Below are 18,776 nucleotides of genomic sequence, written 5' to 3'. Positions count from 1 at the left end.
TCTCCTTCATGTTTTTACTTCTGAGTTGGACGGAGCATTGCCACCAGTCTGAGGATGACATATTTGCCATAGGCATTATTAGAGGTTTCAGAACCTCTGAAGTACAGTGCTGTGAGTGGATGCATCCTTTGCCGTGACTGTTTTATTGGCTTAGTGTTTGTCCTTTTTCACACAGGTCGCAGTAGAAAATTGTGTTATTCCCCTTCTAATCAATGGCCAATGATGAAGAAAAATGATATTAAATTGTAAGCATCTTGTATTCTCTTTTTGAGATGCAATACTTGTAAATGCTGTTGGACTTACACAGAAACAACAAAGAAATGAAAGATACATGGTTGTTTTCTTGTATATTATTGACATTTTTTCCTTCTCTGAGGGTGTGCAATCCTATACCTGCATCGTGAGCACGTCAGTTCAGAAATTTGAAAAAATAAAGCAATTAAAATTTGTTTCATGAGAATTTTCAATTGCATAGCGCAGAAGCACAAGCTAATAAATTCTTGACGTATTAGATTTATACGACATAGTCCTAAGATTATGCCTGGCGTGACCCTTTAAAGCTTTTCTTTTTCACACGCTCAATACATAACACAAGACATCCTCGAAAACCAGAATTGGTTTGGCTCTACAGTCTGGAGGGACGGTGGCTTCAAGGTCTCCTACCTAAGCTAACGTATTGTTTCCTGCACCCACGTGTGTGTGGTTGCGTTACAAAAAAAAACAACAGCGCCACCTTTTCAAACGTTGTAAACACAAAACTTTTCTGAACGAAAACACAAAAACGGTGCGATTTCACTTGAAACGCTGATGGTGTCTTAAATTAATGTCATCGCTCCCCTCACCTCTATCAATGACCACAGAAAGGACTCCAGTGTGTCTTGAACTGCTAACGATAACGGTTTTGTTTTATAGCGACTATGGAACATGTGAACGCGACTGTTTTGAATGGGTAATCATCAGGGAGTCACTTCCTGTAACAAGGCCAGCAGAACCTGCAGGGCCACTACTTTAAAGTAGTCTGACACACTTTGCTTTTCTAATGCTCCTCTGAGAAGCTCCACTGGGAAATAAACTCGCCAGGAGAGATTCTTCCTCTATTTCTCAAACTCTTGCTTTTTCTCTAATGACACGGGCACCATGAACACAAATATACTCTCACTTGAAACAATACAGTGGTTTTAGCATGACCCATTTTCTCAAAACTGAAAACTCATGTCGTCTTCGGGGTCGCAATCACGTTTGCTGTCACATGGACGGGCGCTGATCGAATTACAAAGTCTTTTCTTCGTTCAAGCCGCCGGTAGAAATCCAGCTGGGTTTATGATGACTGGCGCTGGAACACGACCTTCAAGTGTGTTTTGGCTGTGCACCAAACGGGGGCGATGTTTTAGCTTAGCACAAACGGTTGAAAAGATGTGAAACAAACATAAATGCGGCGCACTCGCTGCACCAAAACCGTCTTCACTTGCTTGGACGTCGTGCAAAGTGGAGCATGTGATCTGGCTTCACTCCCTCCCCCATTCCTTTCTCCCCTTGTGATTCTGTTGGTATATGACTTCTTTAGTTGTGTGTCAGTGTGTGTGTGTGTCTGTGTGTGAGAGAGGTTTCACAGCCACACTGATCTCCAGACAGATCACAAGGCTGCTGAAGGTGATGAAAGCAGGCACTGTGAAGAACACCACGTGGGTCTCTGATCTTGTGACCATCTGAGGGCCACTCACAAATTGCGCATTATGGATGCCAATTGCCAAAAGTGTGTGTGTAAAATGTGTTTTCACTCGTCGCTATGCTGCTTCACTATATTTCTGAATCCTTTTTCACTCCCTTACTGTGCTTTTTCTGGGGGTTTTTTCCATTGAAAAGTCAAATTAAAATGCCCCTATCTCTGGTTCTATCAGGTGAAATCATATCAGCTCCGTCTGTTTGGTTGTGAATGATTTAAAGGTGCTCTTGTTCTTGCTTAAAAGGGCTTTCGGCTCCATTCAAAGGTCTAGACAATTAAGCTGGGCCCCATGTCACAGTGGCCTTCACACACTACCGCACACAAAATCCCACATTGGAACAAGCCACACACACCGAATTCAAACAATAACGTAGACACTGCAGAAGAAAGTACAAAAAAGAATAGAAGTTATTAACCACCCTTGACTGACTAATTTTCCTGGGTAAAATTATTTTAACTGCTTTGAAATTTCAAATCAGAATAGATGTCAAAATGACAGAATTCAAGTTCAGAACAATAGTCTGGTGTTAAATAGACAGGTCTTACCCCACATTCATATGGTTTCTAATAGTAACTCGTGACTCAGAAAGTTGGTATAGGAGTGGTTGAGTTGTTGCTATTTTATTCGTCAAAACCAGCAGCAAACAATGGCCCTCATTTACTCAGCAAGGTTTCGAGAGCAAATGCATTGTTTTTGCAAAGTTTCACATTTACACAGTACCATTTTAAAAACAATGTCTGTTTACATGGAAATGGCAGAAACACTGAAAACGATGTAGTCAGATTGCCGGGGCCAAAAGTTGTTCTTTTTGGTAATGAAATCAAACATGTGCCCAGAGAACAATACAGTATGAAACATTAACAATGGCGAGTAGATTGAAATTCGTATGGATTGACGACAAAGTTGGACTGCTATTCCAGGTGACTCTCAACTGTAAAACTACCAAGTCCCAGGAGAAAATGGACTGGGAGTCATGACAGTCTGAGGGGTATTGCACAAAAGTAGGATAAAGACGTCCAGGATAAATGAACAGGCGCTCATGAAACCAATGAATCCAAGCCTTTCTTGGATTCATTGGTTTCACGTTTGCCGTGCCAGGATGAAGAGACGCGGCTTAATCAAGCCAGGTGGGGATGTTTGGGATAAGTTCGCGTTCACGGCATTCTTAAGAAGTCCACGAAATCGATCACAGAATCACCGCTGGAACAATGGATAACGGACGCAATTCTACATTTACTCCTGCCGAGCAAGAGCAGCGTGTTCAACAATATGAAGAACTAAAAGCCAGTATATGCAAAAAGGAAACACAAGTGCCACTAAAAAAGAGAGGGAAAAAGCATGGCAGACAATAGCGGACCGGCTTAATGCGTAAGTAGCCCAAACATGTAGATTAATAAAATGTACTCCACAGGAACTGTCATGATTACAGTTAAAGGATGTGGAGCTGATGACTTTTCAGGTCCATTAATCAGTAGGTGTTTTTGCTTTAATGTGGCCCACTGAAGTGCATGTTACTCAGGTTATGTAAAGTATGAATAAGTTCAAAGAAATGATCTACTCTGTGTCATCTATTGAATCCATTTATCCCATGTTGGGTTCTGTTTCATCCATCACCCTTCATAAAGAACTAACTTGTCTGGCCAGAAAAGAACCTGGCAACAGGTGAAAACCAAATACAAAAATATTCTGCCATCTGGTAAGTTATTCTATTGTAGCCTGGATAGCAATTTGAGATTGTTGAGATTTGTTGTCTGCTGACAATGAATTTCTTTACAATTTTAGCAGTCAAGAAAATAAAACACAGTGCAGAGGAGCTGGCCATTGATTTAAATAAAGGGGAGGCCAGTGATGGAGGGGATCCAGGGAAGTACAGTGACTGACTCGGTCCTTGCTGCTGACAGTTGCAGCTTCTTACGAGGCTACATTGCACTTCCACTACCGATTAAACGCATTTCACAATATTCTGCTGTCTGACTTCTGGATTTGCTTGCAGTGTCTGGGGACAGAGTTGTACATTTGGAGCCACCAGAAGACGGTCAAGATTATATTGCAATCACAAGCTTGCCATGTTCTTTCAAATGTCAATAGGAGTTCTCTTGATTCATGTATGTATATGCAGGGGGGGAGGCACATCTGCAGCTGTGGAGTGGACCTCAGCAGATGAGGAGACACTGTCTGTTGGCTCCAGAAGGCTTGAGGTATCATGTGAAATGTGTGGAGATATACTGCTTATTTAGTCCAGAAAATATATAAATTAAAAGTAAAAAATGTGTTGCAGGACCAAGAGACTGCACAGCCTCAAAAGGAAGCTGGTAGTATATGCTGAAGTATTAAGCTGTACCTATAACTAAACAAAAGAGAAACACTTGGATCTATGAAGATTGAAATAAACAGCTGGGGGAACATTTTAGTTTTCATTTTTCTTTCAAAACTTCTCAAATTCATTGTGCATCCAGTTTTCTTTCATTGAAGGAATTTTCTTATTCAGACATTGCTGCTGTTGCTGGTCGTGCGGATTGCTAATGTGGCTAACAGAGCGCAGCGTGGCAAGCAGGGTGCATTCCTTCATACTTACACTGCGTTAAAGTTCATGCGATAACATTTCTGAGATCCTGTGTGGGGATGCATGGAGAAAGCACGAGCAGAATAAATCATCTCACTTTGTTGATGTACTACAAAGAAAAATAACATGATGTTATTTACTCCTATACAGTTTGATCCGTGTCCGTACATGATAAATTATGAATCAAAGGAAAATTACTGTGCTCGATGCATGCCTACTGATTTTATTTATTTCAATGGTTGCAGCTACACATTTTTTCAATGTAAACTTTACCCACTTTCACACTTGAAAAATGGAATTGCCCGATGCAGAAACAATACCTCATGAAAACTATGTAACATGTTGTTTTTTATTCAGAGATACACAAATATTGAGCAGTAATGTTTGGCAAGCTGTTGAAAGGTAATAATCTCTGGAAAGTTGAAAGGCTTTGCCAAAATTTGAAACAGAATCAAAGTTGAGTTCATGAAATACATGAAATCAGTGAACTGATACAACAAGTCAACTGACTGACTGATGATAGCAGGTGACTTTGTCCAGTGAGTCAACCCCAATGTGAAGCAAAACTCATAGGCCTCGTTTACACTCAGAATGGTTTCACGTTCACACGGCAATGTTTTCAGAACTATGTCTGTTTACACGAAAACTGCAGAGACACTGAAAATTATGTGGTTTTCACCTCGGCGCCCGGCGCCCCCCCCAGACCCGGGAAGGCCCCAGCAAACCACCCCAGATAGCTGCGTCCCAGCCCAGAAAGCACCCGACAGAGAATCCAGAGAAGACTCCAGAAGGCTCCAGGCCCCCGATCCATGACGCCAGGCTGAGCGGCCAAGCCCCCCCCCCCCCCAGCCTGTGCTCTATCAAACGTGCATTGACGTGCACAATACACTCAGTGAAGACTGTCAGTTGATGGATACATCGGAATGAAAGCACTCACATGTTATTTGGTTTTAACAGGCGGCAAAGGTAAGAGAAACACGGATTGAAATGTCCACAGAAAGCAACATGTGGAAGAAGAGGACAGTGAAAAGAGACGTTCACTATCAGCCTTCAGAGAGCTCGCTGCTGCGTAACAGATGATCACTGCAGGAGGATATTATAGGCAGTATATGTGTCTGAGGGTGTGTGTGGGCTTATTGTCTGCTGCAGAGCGTTGTCCTGGACTGGGGATACCTGATTGCTGCTGTCACCATGGCAGCAGCAGCTGATGAAAAGAGAGAGAGAGAGAGAGAGAGAGAGAGAGAGAGAGAGAGAGAGAGAGAGAGAGAGAGAGAGAGAGAGAGAGAGACCTTGCCAAAGTATAATTCAAGGAGAACCACTGCAGTATCAAGGTACACAATGAGATGGACAGTTATGATCACAAATCCAGGACACAGCTGCCCTCACATCCTTACGTACTCTCTGCTCTACAGAGCTGGAGCTGCTGCACAGACATAGTCATGGAGCAAACCAGTTGAAGGAAACAGACGAGTCTACCGGAAACAAGGGAGGGCAGAACCATAATCAGGTTAACTGCTCATTCAGTTACAGCAATGTTTTTTTTTTTTTTTAAAGCAGCAACTGCAAACAAAAGAGAAATCGTGTGGTACTCAAGTGCGGGTCAAACCAACACGAGCAAGGATGTTTTCAACAAACAAGTGGGGATCATTTGTGATTAGGGGGCTGCTTGATGTCACCCCAACCAAACAGCAGGTTTGTGGAAGTTGGCTCTTGAAGCCTTTAACATCCTCGTCACAAAACTCTCCGCTTGGTGAGAACTAGAGAAAATCCAATAGAGGCTTGGGAATTATCTTTCAGAATACCAAATCGATCGGGTTTTCTTTGAGCCAATATACTACAAGAGTTTTCATTCCTTCCGTTAGGTTTCGAGTGGGGTCACATGATTTACCACAACACTTGCTTGCTTCAGTGACCCTGAGAGCTATGCTGGTGGGAGGTTTGTCTCCTTGTAGGGTCACCCATGCAAGAGAGGTCAAAGGGTAGAGGCCTGACAAAGTGTGATCTACTGGCCCTCCAGGTTGAGGGTTGGACACAGGACAAACAATCTTGTTCCGTAAAACACTCCTGTTATGGAAATGGCTACAGAGGAAAGATCCTTCCTTTGCCGCACTACATGCTTGTTACATTCATGGACATGAGTGACTTGTGCAAACCCCCTTTTCCTTCCTGACCCTACAATACTGATTTACACTGCAAAGTGGTCCGACCAAACCCAGAGCCTCCAGTGTTAGAATCCTTCACTTGCTCTGCAGGGCATTCCATTGGCAGAAATCAGTGATCAGGCTATTTCAATTGTCTCCAACCTTTGGAAAATAAGGAATTGGAGGAAACAAAGTAACAGTTGTTCTAAATTCAATAAATAAATCAGAATAGCAAATTCAAGTTTTTAAAAAAGGCACACAGGGCCTCATCAGATGACTCCTGAGACTTGAAATTTGTGATTTGTCCTGTACTGAAAGAAATTAATTACCAATACTGACATTACTCGGCAGAGTTTGGTTCGTTTTGCGTATTAAGAAATTGAGTAATTATATAGATTCTAAGCATCCATTTGCTTTTTTGGAGCCAATTTGTTTTCTATTTGAGTTTTACTTTAAATATACAAGTGTTTATCAGAATTTCTTTCTTTTATACTATATTGTTTGACTTATAATTGTGCTTCAAGTAGTGACATTTCATTTAACTGATCAAAAACCCAACAGTTAAAAAGTAAATACAACTCTGAGTAGTTCTTACATTTGCTCAAATATTCTCTTAACATTTTTTTTTTCCAATTTAAGCAACTACTCTACTACAACTACTATGACCACAGTTGGCAAAAGTATCCAGCATGTACAGGAGTCATATCCTGTGAGAAGTGAATAAAGGTTTTAAACCTCATGGCAACAACTCCACACTTTGTGAAAATCCCACCATTTCTATTTTATCACGGTTATTTCATCACTGTGAATTGTGTTCCAGTGATAAAACCTCAAAGCCAGGCTGACTCAGCCATCGATTACACTCCCACTGCCTGGTCACTCGACCGGACCACCCGGGGACTGTTCTGGGTGTAACACACCCACTCACATCTAATCACACCATTTTACAACAAAGGGCAGTCACCAACACCGAGATAATAGCTGAATTAAACTTTAACAGTTACATAAATCAACTGTAAAACAACACAGTAAGAAAATTCATTGACCATTCTTAATGATGTACAGCATAATATTATCAGTCTCCATATTTGATATGGTTAAAGAGCTTTATTATATATACATGTATTCCCACAGTATTACTTCGATTGTTATATTCCCACAGTAACAAAGAACAAACCACTCACTTTATTGCTGCAATTTCATGGCCAATATATGTTCTCCTGTCTAACTTTGCAAGTTGCAATTTTCAAGAATTTCCCCTTGGGATTAATAAAGTATTTCTATTCTATTCTATTCTATTCTATTCATGCCTTCAACATCTTACATAAAATAAACTTTGTAACTGTAACCAGTGTTAATGATTCAGCCCCCGTGATTTTCTTTAGTTATGATTTTTTTTTTTACTATATCAAAATACTCTAATGTCCTATTTATGTGACGTTTCACATGAAAACGCATACTTTTTGTGTTTTTGTTTCAGAAAAGTTTTGATTTTAACACAGCAGAAATTTTGAAAACAATGTCTGTTTCCATGGAAACTGCAAAAAACGCTGAAAACTATGTAGTTTTCATGTTGGGCCACTAATGGGAGCTGGAAAGATTAACAACAGGATTACGTGGACATTTGTATGCACAGATGAAGAAATTTGATTGTCGGGTGTTTCGAAACTATAAAACTACCAAGTTCCAGGAGACGAAGGACTGGAAGTCATGACACTCTGGAGGCCGCCATTGTTGTTATTTTCCATCTAATCGTGCATGTTCAGAAACACTAGTTACTAAGACTGTGGTACGCATGTGCAGTAGCAGCGTTTCAGAAAAGTTGAGTCAGAGAATTGTCAAAACGTTCCTCCGAGGGAGCCGTTTTCAAAAAGCTGCTTTTTCAGTGACACCAAGCACCGTTCCTGTACACAGACAATCAAAATGCAACGAAAGTTGCCCGTTTTTACTTGAAGATTTGGCACAAACGGGGCCTTACTCAGGATTCACGAGTAACAGGGAATTGGAAAGGTCCCAATTATGGAAACGGGGCCTGTAGCTTTGATGTGCACTGAGTGGGTTATCACACTGTTTGTTACAGTTTGGGGACAAATTAATGATGGTATTTAAATCATGTTCCTCATTCGCGTTTAAACAACATTCAAATACAATAGTTACTTTTGTTCATGTCTGTTGTAACATCCACGTATGCAGCAAGTGATATTTTGCACAAAACAAGTTTCTGTAGTTGTTTAAAACAAACAAATGAAACAACACCCACTGACTTATTGCTTTACCAGTTTCTTGGCCTCTACAGGCTCTCCTATACACCTGACTTGGGCAGGTACTTGCCCTTTGCACTTCACACTTACCAATTTGTGTAACTACTGGTGAAAAGTCCAGATTATAATCAGATTTGTAGCTGAGTTCAGCAAGAGACTGCCTCTATTTTGCAATTAGAGGACTGGATTAGTATCAGCTTTCAAAATAAACTTTTCATCCGTGTTTAAGCCCTCCTAACTACAATAATGATAATCTGGTCGTAGTTATCATCATCCATAAATAGGAAGTAGATCTTCTTTTCAATAACTCCTTGTGTCGCCTTCATGGCTTCCAGCGACTGCCATTTTTTGCCTGCCATAGGTTCTCCTGTGTAGCTGACTGGGGTAAATTCCTGGCTCCCTGCTGTGAAATCTTAGTGATAAACGACGTGAAGCATGTGGACCAGGAGGTCAATCCGCATTTCAATGTTGAATTAAAAATATAAAATCATGTGAGATATAGGAAATAAAACTTTATGTAGCCTTGGAGGGCTTCATTGTGTTACAATTCCCATAATCCACTGCACCCAAATACATTTGCAGGACAGATCTTTACATGCACATCCACAACAAGAAGCACTCCGTTACAACAACAGAAATACTATAAAAAAACAAACACAGCAAGTGTGATCATGGATCTTGTTGTAATCTGCATACTGTAGAAAAGTGCACTGGGTGAGGTTTACCAGAAAAGACAAGCAGCAGACTTGAGGATGATGCTGATGCGCTGCATCCAAATTATAAAACGTGTAAACAATTCAATCCGACATTTAGCCCAGTGTTGCTCGGGGCTCATTTGTGAATATTTTATACTGAAGTTTGCACACATTATGTTCAAAGATGACAAGTTACAAGCAGACAAAGGCACTTCTACAACACAAACATGCAGCCAATGTCCTAAAATAGCTTCTAAACTCCGTCTGAATTTCGGCATGTAGGCACTAACAAACCGTGGGTGTTGGTGTGTGAGTGTGTTCCTGTTTAACGAGGAGCTGACAAAATGTGTGTGTGTGTGTGTGTGTGTGTGTGTGTGTGATTGTTTTGCTAATATCAAATAGTTACTCACCAGTTACAAAATCTCCTGACCTCTCGAATGCTTCTCGCCAGCGCGGCCTAATTTATAACGTTAAGCCGTGCTACTAATGTAAGAAGCTTTTTAATTAAAGCTGCTCTCAACTCAGAAATGTTTGAGGTGAAAGGTTCTCCTCTGAGATGTTTATGCGCGGTTTGCCCGCCGTTCAAAAACACACACCTTTTGATGGATTCCTCCTCCGAATTAGTGGAGTTGCTCTTTATTGAGGTTAATTCTGTGCGTCAGCAAGTGAGATTTATGAAATCACACTTAGTTAGGAGGCTCATTCTGGCGAGAAAATGTGCTTAAAGTCAAGAAACGTGAAGCCTTGCATTGCAGACACACCGTGAAAGATCAATAGGTTCCAGGTATTCCGTGCTAAAACATTTGAAATGTTTGTCTCAGTCTGTGAAAATTGGCAAAACGTAAAAATGTCGAGACCCTTTCTATGAGGTGTTTCTATTCTTGTGTGAGTGCGGGTAACTTAAGATTCTCGGGAGCACACACGAAAAGAAAACTGTTTTACGAGTCTGGGCTGCCTTAACTCATATACAGTAAGCTGGTTTATGACCACAGTCGGTCACTCTCAACTCTTTGTGGAGCTGAAATCGTCAAATAGGTTGTAAAACTGTTCCAAGGAGAAAAACACTGACACCTTGATAAAACTCCTCTCTGGTGATGGTAACTTTTAAACTCGTGAAATATCGCCTGAAGCTGTGAGATCTTGCTTGTAATTGAACAGCTTATTGGCCAAGTCACCATATTTGGTAACTGTCACCGTATTCAGACTGCGTTTGCGCAACGTTTTCAAGTGAAAACAGACAATCCAACTTCCACCTACGAATGTCTGTCTAACTTTCCTTTCTTAGTGTTTGTAATGTAATGTTCTTTGCTCACGGTTGTGCTTTCATTACAAAACCAACAGTGCTAACTCATGGACGTACTGAAAAAAACTAATTGTTTTCAGTGTTTCTGCCATTTCAGTGTAGACAGACATCGTTTTCAAAAGGTTGCAGTGTAAACGAAAAACCTTTCTGAAACGAAAACGCAAAAAAAACTGTGTGTTTTCACTGGAAACGTTGTCGTCTAAATAGGGTATAAAATACATTTTCACATCTTTTGCAGTGCAAGGCTTGGATTAACATGTCGTTAATTATTGCGATAATGATGTGTTTTGTGAAAGAATACAAACACTAAAGTATAGTTCTTCCAAATAACATTGCTCTTTCTCTGCCAGTCTATATCGTGATAATGATGAGTATTGTGCAGCCCTATTTATCATAACGTTTCCAGGGAATAACCGCTTGAAGGATGCTTGATGTTGCCCTGCCGATAACCCAAATGCCCAGACGGCGGAATACTTTAAAGGCACTCCGCTCAAAGCAAAGAATGCAACTATCCTGAGCTTCACAAGAAATGCTCTTGTCCTGACCGATCAAAGAGAAAACCATGGGCAAAAGATGTCTTCTCTGCTTCGCAAGTGAGTTTAACCGACTTGAATTTGATACGACAAATAAACCAATAAAGTCAAATAATCATCACGCATGAAGTGCTCTCTGTCTCGTTATGTTCACCGTTTTTCTCTTCTTCATCACAAACATGCAGGAACGGACTCCCTCAGGCTGACTCACACACGCTCATTATCACCTCCACGTTCAGCCCTCACAAGGTGGAAGAAGTGGGAGCGTTAGAAAAATGCGACCACCATTCATGGAGTCCCATTCTCAATGAAACCCCCCGAATATAGCCCTCCTCTCTGTAACAAATGCTTCAAGTGCTGATCGTCCCTCTCCCTGTTCCACACACACACACACACACACACACACCGGGTATTAACACCATCACACAAAACATCACAGCTCAGACTGTGGCTGTTACTATGGAGATCCACGGTTGCTCTGGTGACACTTCGGAGCGGGACATTAAAGGAGAAGCCATAAATATTAACCATATGTAGCGCACAGTGATGTGAGTAACATCCACATTGAAATTATGCTCTTTAGTTACAGATAATCACACATTTCTTTGGATGACTGAGTTTCCCAGTTGAGAAAGTCCCATTTTCCAGTTGGGAATGTTCCCATGACAACAAGCTAAAGCTGACCCCACACAAACCTGCCATCACACAAACTTCATACACCAGCACAGATGAAACGATGTCAGTACAGTCACTATAAGTGTACACGTTTATTGATAATAAATACCTGCTTTTTCCAGGCTGCTTAGCGAGACTCTACTATTATCACTTTACCTGCTTTAAAAGTCCTGTATTATACAAAATTCACTTCCTAATGTTTTTCCAGTCTGTGTATGAGATCCCAGAAGTGAAGAAACTCTGTTATCTCCCTCACTTGCTTGCTCCACTTTTTAGCGGATGTGTGCTCATACAGGCAATTCAGAGACATTCCCTACATGATGTCATGTGGGGAAATAACCACTCCCTCTGGTAGTGGATACTTACTGTGACCCTCCCACAGGTAGATGAGCCCTGCCCCCTAAAATTACGAGTGGGTGCTATTTTCTCTATCCTCGCAAACGCTTCTGGAAAACAGGCACAGCTCATTAGCATTTAAAGGTACAGACAAAGAAACAGCCTGTTCTCAGTAGAGCTCAGTAGAGGGACTTTTAGACCGGCTGAATTTTAAGACCAAATGTTGTCCTGGCTGGTCTTTCAATACAATGTTGCTGAACCTCTAAAACTGTTGAAAAACTGTATAATATTTGTTTTCTTACAGAACCTACTGCATGGTATTAATTACAAGCCACCCATGGGATATTCAATAGGTTCACTGACCGTGTCACAATAACATTGTTCGTAGTGTTGGAATATTGAATATACTGCATGTCTCTGTGCGTATGAGAGTTAACACCATATCTGGAAAAATTCCAACTCATCAATTTATGGTTCACAGAATTATCACATGACTTTCCTTCACATGCTATAGTCACACACACACACACACACACACACACACACACACACACACACACACACACACACACACACACACACACACACACACACACACACTTCTTTCATACAGTTTTGCACAAACTGTAAACTGTTAAGTTTACAGTATCTCACATATTTAACTATGAAAAAGAAGTGTTTAAAGTTGAAAAGTTAGTCGAGTTAAAACTGTACTTGTACGTGCTGCATTGCAAAGGGATTAGAATTGATCAGAATTATTGGATACAAAACAGTTGAAGTCAATTTATAGAAGCATAGATTTTAAACGGTCTAACATTCAGATAAACAACTCAACTTGCATAAGAAGTGAACTAATACAGACAACATGTACTCACCAGGAACCTTCTGGGTATGTTCACAACATAAACATTCTCTTAATATATACTATGGCCATTAAGACACTTTTGACCATGTGTATGTTGGTTCTTTGTGATGCATTCAAGCTCTTTGATGAGGCCTTCTTGTGAAGGAGGATTTCAGCTCTCTCATAATGTAATCTGTCTGGACTGACAAAAACTCCAAAAAGCTCCACTTTGGTGTCATTACTCCATAGAAGAAGCACTGCGGTGTAGTCTGTCCCTGACACTAAGGGCTCGTTTACACATTTGGTAGTGAAAACTGAGGACTTTTGCTCCATTTGCTCTGAGCTACTGTTTCCGTGTAAAGCGACATTGTTTTCAAAACATTGCAGTGTAAACATGTAACTTTTTAAAAACGCCCCCCAAAAAACCATACTTGAAACGTTGTGTACATGGAGCCTCTAATCTAATTCATCTAATAATGTACGCTGCAATAAAACTTTCTCATGGGGCCGACAAGAGTAACTGCAAAGATGGAACCTTCCCACTTCCCAGTGAGAAAACTTCCTCTTCCCACTATCAAACCTGGAACTTCCCGGAAGTAAAGGTGCCGATGTCAGGAACTCCAGGAAGGAGATTTAATGGTACTCATGTTATAAACCAACCTTATCATAGTTGAAGTGAAAAATACAAAACTTTATTATCTTAAAGTGGATTGGGGGTTTTTGCCAGCTCAATAAAATATATTTATTCCAAATCTTTTAAAATGACATAAACAATACCATTACTATCAGTATTCTAATTGTGTGTGTGCCAGTAAAGATAATGACAATGTTAACATTTTTTTTCGCAGATTTTGTGGGGACTGACTTCTGACTGCTATTTTTTTTTTCCTGAAAGTCACACAGAGGAATCTGTACTTTTACCAACTAGTAAATTTCCAGCTCAGAACATTTGACCTCACTCATAACGACTGAATGCAACAAAATAGAACTTCAGTTTGAAACCTGCTGTTTTAAGATCCAGAGTCCACTTTGACCTACAACCTTTAGAATTTAAGCATCAGTTTTTGTTGTTTTTGTTATTGTTGTTGTTTTTATTTGGGTGGGGGTGGGGTGGGGGTTGGGGGTTCTTTGAAAGTGCTCCCTCTTGTTGCGATGCTTGTTTTCATTAGTGCTGCTCCTCAGGGAGGAAGGAGAATGGGGAGTTATTATGAAATCATTTGTTATGAAAGCAGGTGTGGGATCGAGACTTGATTTTCCTACAGGATATACATACAGAATGAGGTTGGTATAACGTGTCAACATAGAGAAAATATCACGATCCTCAAGCTTCAGCGGGCCCTTTTAGAAGTAAAAACATTTGGATCTTGGCGATATCAATCAGACGTGCAGCCTCTTCAAAGCGATAATCCACCTTATTGACATTTCTTCTCCAACTCACCCAAGACACAATGCGGAGAATGGTCTGAGGCTGCTGTAGGAAGGTGACGGGGTCGAAGGCTCCCCCGGCTTTCCCCGCTCCGTACGCCTGCATCCCCTCCATGGTCCTCCTCCGCTTCCTCCTCCTCCTCTTTCTCTTTCTCCTCCTCTCTCCTCCTCCACCGGGCAGGAGGCTCAACAAGGATCCCCCCCGACTCTGCTCCTGCCACGGACCACCGAAGCCTGCAGTCGCCGCTGACGCACGGATGGATGGATGAATGGGTGGATGGATGGATGGATGGAAGGAGGCGCGTGCCTCTTCTCTCTCCTCTGGCTAAGGCGCGCGCAGGCTCCTCTTAGTGCTTTTCTTAACGTTTAACCTCGAGATTTCTCCTTCCTCCCTGATGGCTGCAAGGAAGTAGGGAGTGTATTGATGATACTCTCTCTCTCTCTCTCTCTCTCTCTCTCTCTCTCTCTCTCTCTCTCTCTCTCTCTCTCTCTCTCTCTCTCTCTCTCTCTCTCTCTCTCTCTCTCTCTCTCTCTCTCTCTCTCTCTCTCAGGAGCCAGTGGCGACCACACGAACGCGCCTCCGTCATCACGCCTCTGACGGAGCGCGCTCTCACCAGAGTCACGCGCTCTCCGTTTGTTCCAGTCGGGAATTGTATTTAATAAACAATGAAATATTTAAGATAAATAGTTATGTACTGAAAAAAACCCACATACTAAGTTCTGACTGCAATAAAACGTAAATGGACAAAGTTGATTTCGAACATAGAAAACCGTTTTTAAAATACCATCGTTTCCCCATCATCTTAAAAAGTAATATGCTTCGCTTTTCATATGCAAAGAAAAATGTATTAAAAAATATATGATTATTTTGTCATACAACATATGTGGTATGTATGAAACACGTTTTACATTATCTTAAAGGACAAAAGTGCTGTAGAAAAAAAACTAATTCATGTGTTCATCTCTATCCCATAGTTTTACCACCAATCATCCATCCATTCATCTTCCATACAGCTTTTATTCTGTGCAGGGTGACGAGATGCTAACTATGGACGAGGGCTGGACACCCCCTGGACATGTCACCAGTCCATCAGGACAAACACACAAAGACAGGCAGTCACACACACACACACACACACACACACACACACACACACACACACACACACACACACACACACACACACACACACACACACACACACACACACACACACACACACACACACACGCACACACACACAGCAAGGGGCAATTTAAAGCCACCAATTAACCTCACATGCATGTTTTTAGACCGTGGGCTAACCACTACTCCACTGTGTGGCCCAGAATATAAAAAATCTCAATAAAGTTTTCTTGACTAATATTTTTGGCCGTTTTTCTATATAAATTATGCTAAATAATTACATTTATAGTAAATAATGGATGCATGGACAGAATTACCTGAAAGCATCACACAGTTGCATACATTCACGCACACCACATAGCAAGAACGTTGTTTGGTTTGAGTCCGGATACCTTCCTGTATGCAGTTAGCATGTTCTCCCATGAAAGATGACCTGTCGAGAGTGTAAACTCTCTTCACCCATTATTTGGGGGGTTCAGCAACAGGGCACCATGTTTGGATATTAGCAGGTTTCAATCCCACTTCCAATAGTTACCACTGTGGGTGCTTGAGCGCAACCCTATATAATTTTACTCCATCACAAATGAAAATATATTTTCTTCTTCTATTTAACAGACTGAGAGGCCTATTCTCATTATTCACATTATATCACTGTGTTCAGATGAACTGCAATAGGTTGAGTTCATTACATTGTGCATCAATAGATGGTAGGACAACTGTTTCTTCATTTTTAAACTTCACACTTTCCCAGTTGGATATTCACATCTTGGCAGCTTTCATGTGTATTTTTTTGCATTCTGAAGTTTGACCTATCCCATTTTCCAGTTAAATGTTAACGTACCATTATGACAGAGGTCTCCAAAGATGGGAATTCTGCCTGATAAGGTAGCTGGAGATTTCATCCGTCGCTGCTCAACTGTATGGATCAAGCTATAAAATGATAGTTTCATCCACACAGTTGAGCAGCTTTATGGTTGCATCAACTCATGTAGGTTATTTTATTACCACGAGTGCTTTCATTGTTATTACACTCAAGTTAAAATGGAATTATCTTCATATTAGAAGGGATGATCTATTCAGTTTTACGGCAATAAGACAAATTAAATTATTTAATTTCACATAGTTTTATTGTAATCAATATAATACTTACCTATTTATTCAAAGATCTTTTTATCTAAATTTAACATTTTAATCTGGATAAGTAAGAATATCTTTCACAAAAAAGTTACTCCAATATGACTGTTAAAACAAGTATGACAGATTAACGAGTTAATCTCTGTTATTTTAGAATTACCGCAATTATTACATGAAAATCTTGATAAACTCTCTTGGGAGGAAAAATCTGCCCCCTTTTTCTGACATAAGAACATTTATTGATAGTGGAAAAACAAGGATTTTATCATCTCGGTAAAACAAGAAAATCTATAACTAGAAAAACCTATTATTTTATCTGGATTAATGACACATAACATAATCTGCTCTTTTGGTTGCATTAAGAAGTAAATCTTCACAAATTGTTGAGAAATGATTAAGAGAGGATCCATCTTGTGTGTTTCAGTGGGTAATGGAAAATAGAACTCTAAAGAGTTCAAGTCAAGTCCTTTATTTTTCACAATTATTATACACATTATAATGTGCCACAAAATGTTTATTGTACTTGTTCCGCACAAAAACAACAATTTTAATAATAAGAGTAGAAGAAAAAAAATATCTAAAGACACACAATAATGTTAATAATAACATGAGTTGTGAGGGTTTCTTTTATAACTTAGTTGTGTCCTTAAAGAGGGAAAAAACCCACCTTTGGAGAATATTAAAGAAAACGTCTCTTGAAAAAAAAGAAAAACTGATGAAATAGATGAAAATAATGAAACAGAACTTGAGCCGCTATCAAGCAGCCTGTATGTGCTGAGGAGGATGTTTTATTATTCATCTTGACTCCATGTCACTCAAGACAACAAATCAAGGCAGAAATCTACAAGTAATTATGGAGTCACCTGAACTTCAACAACCACATTGAGACAATAACGAAATCAGCTTACTGCCAACTTAAAAAAATATTGCGAGAACAGACAGCTGCAGGTCATCCAGAGTACTCACCAACACCAAAGAGGGTGGAACATGTTACACCTGAGCTTCAATTTCTGCACTTGGCTGCCTGCGGGTCAAAGGATTGACTTCTGCTCTATAAAGCTTTGAATGGTCTTGGCCCTAAATACAACTCATATTTATTTATTTATTTGCTATTCTGTAAAGCCTTGTAATTCAGTGTCTTTTTCTAAAATATTTCCAATTCATTGCAAGCAAAGGTTGCTTCATAATGACAATTTAGTTCAACACAAGTGCATCAATATTATACAACACATCTTTTTTTTATTTATAATTTCAGAATCTATATTTCAAATAAGTGTTAGCAGATATCCAAACCTTAAAAATTAAACAAAGACACAAATTATTATATTCATAATAGAGAATTAAAAAAATGAACTTTCTTATAAACATTAGTATACTCTCAGCAGTGCACTGGTCTCTGCTTCTTTATTTTTTGACAATATCCCTCACTGTCCACTTTTAAAACTAATCTTAAAACCCACTTCTATTCCTTGGCTTTTAACCATGTTTGAGACTCTGTCCCTGGTTTTATTGTTGCCAATCTATTGTTTGTTTATTGTATTTCACTGTTTTTACTCTTTACTGTACTTTTTTACTTTGTCTTTTATTGTAAAGCACTTTGGCCTCAGCCACAACTGTTTTAAAGTGCTGTATAAATAAAGCTGACTTGACTTGACTTGACTATCATTTTGCAAAGACATGAGGATTTCTTCCTCAGTGCTCATGAGCATGAATGCCTCAAGTTTCTTCTGGGTCAAAGTGCTCTTGAGTCTGTTTTTAGTGAAATGTACTGTTGAGAAACTGCTCATATATTGGAAGTCATGCTTTATTGTTGACACGCTGTTACAACAGCTCACCTGTTCCTTCCATAGTGACAAGATCAAACCCCTCCTCACCACTGGATCTGCTTCTGACACTAAATCACTTTTTAAAAATGGCCTAAATTCTCTGCACAATTCTCCCCTTTTTACAAAGTTCAGGTCACTTTCATGAATGTCGAGCTGAATGTCGAGCTGAATCATCTCGCGCCTCAGAGCA

General features: G+C 40.1%; 1 protein-coding gene across 2 annotated transcripts in view; it reads right to left on the bottom strand.

Annotated features, from left to right (window-relative positions):
• The window catches only part of syngr1b (synaptogyrin 1b), a 30,388-nt gene extending 15,353 nt beyond the window's left edge, over window positions 1–15,035 (bottom strand). Inside the window, exon 1 of one of the 2 annotated variants that reach the window (XM_080464482.1) lies at window positions 14,514–15,035. In XM_080464482.1, coding sequence (XP_080320608.1) covers window positions 14,514–14,615 — 102 coding nt within the window. In that variant the 5' untranslated portion in view covers window positions 14,616–15,035. The remainder of the gene's footprint in view (window positions 1–14,513) is intronic. The other variant, XM_080464481.1, reaches the window with a different exon arrangement.
• Between the last annotated feature and the right edge of the window lie 3,741 nt (window positions 15,036–18,776).

The sequence above is a fragment of the Lipophrys pholis genome (assembly GCF_963383615.2).
Source record: "Lipophrys pholis genome assembly, chromosome: 5".
Lineage (NCBI taxonomy): Eukaryota > Metazoa > Chordata > Actinopteri > Blenniiformes > Blenniidae > Lipophrys > Lipophrys pholis.
This window is presented reverse-complemented; position numbering and strand designations above follow the sequence as displayed.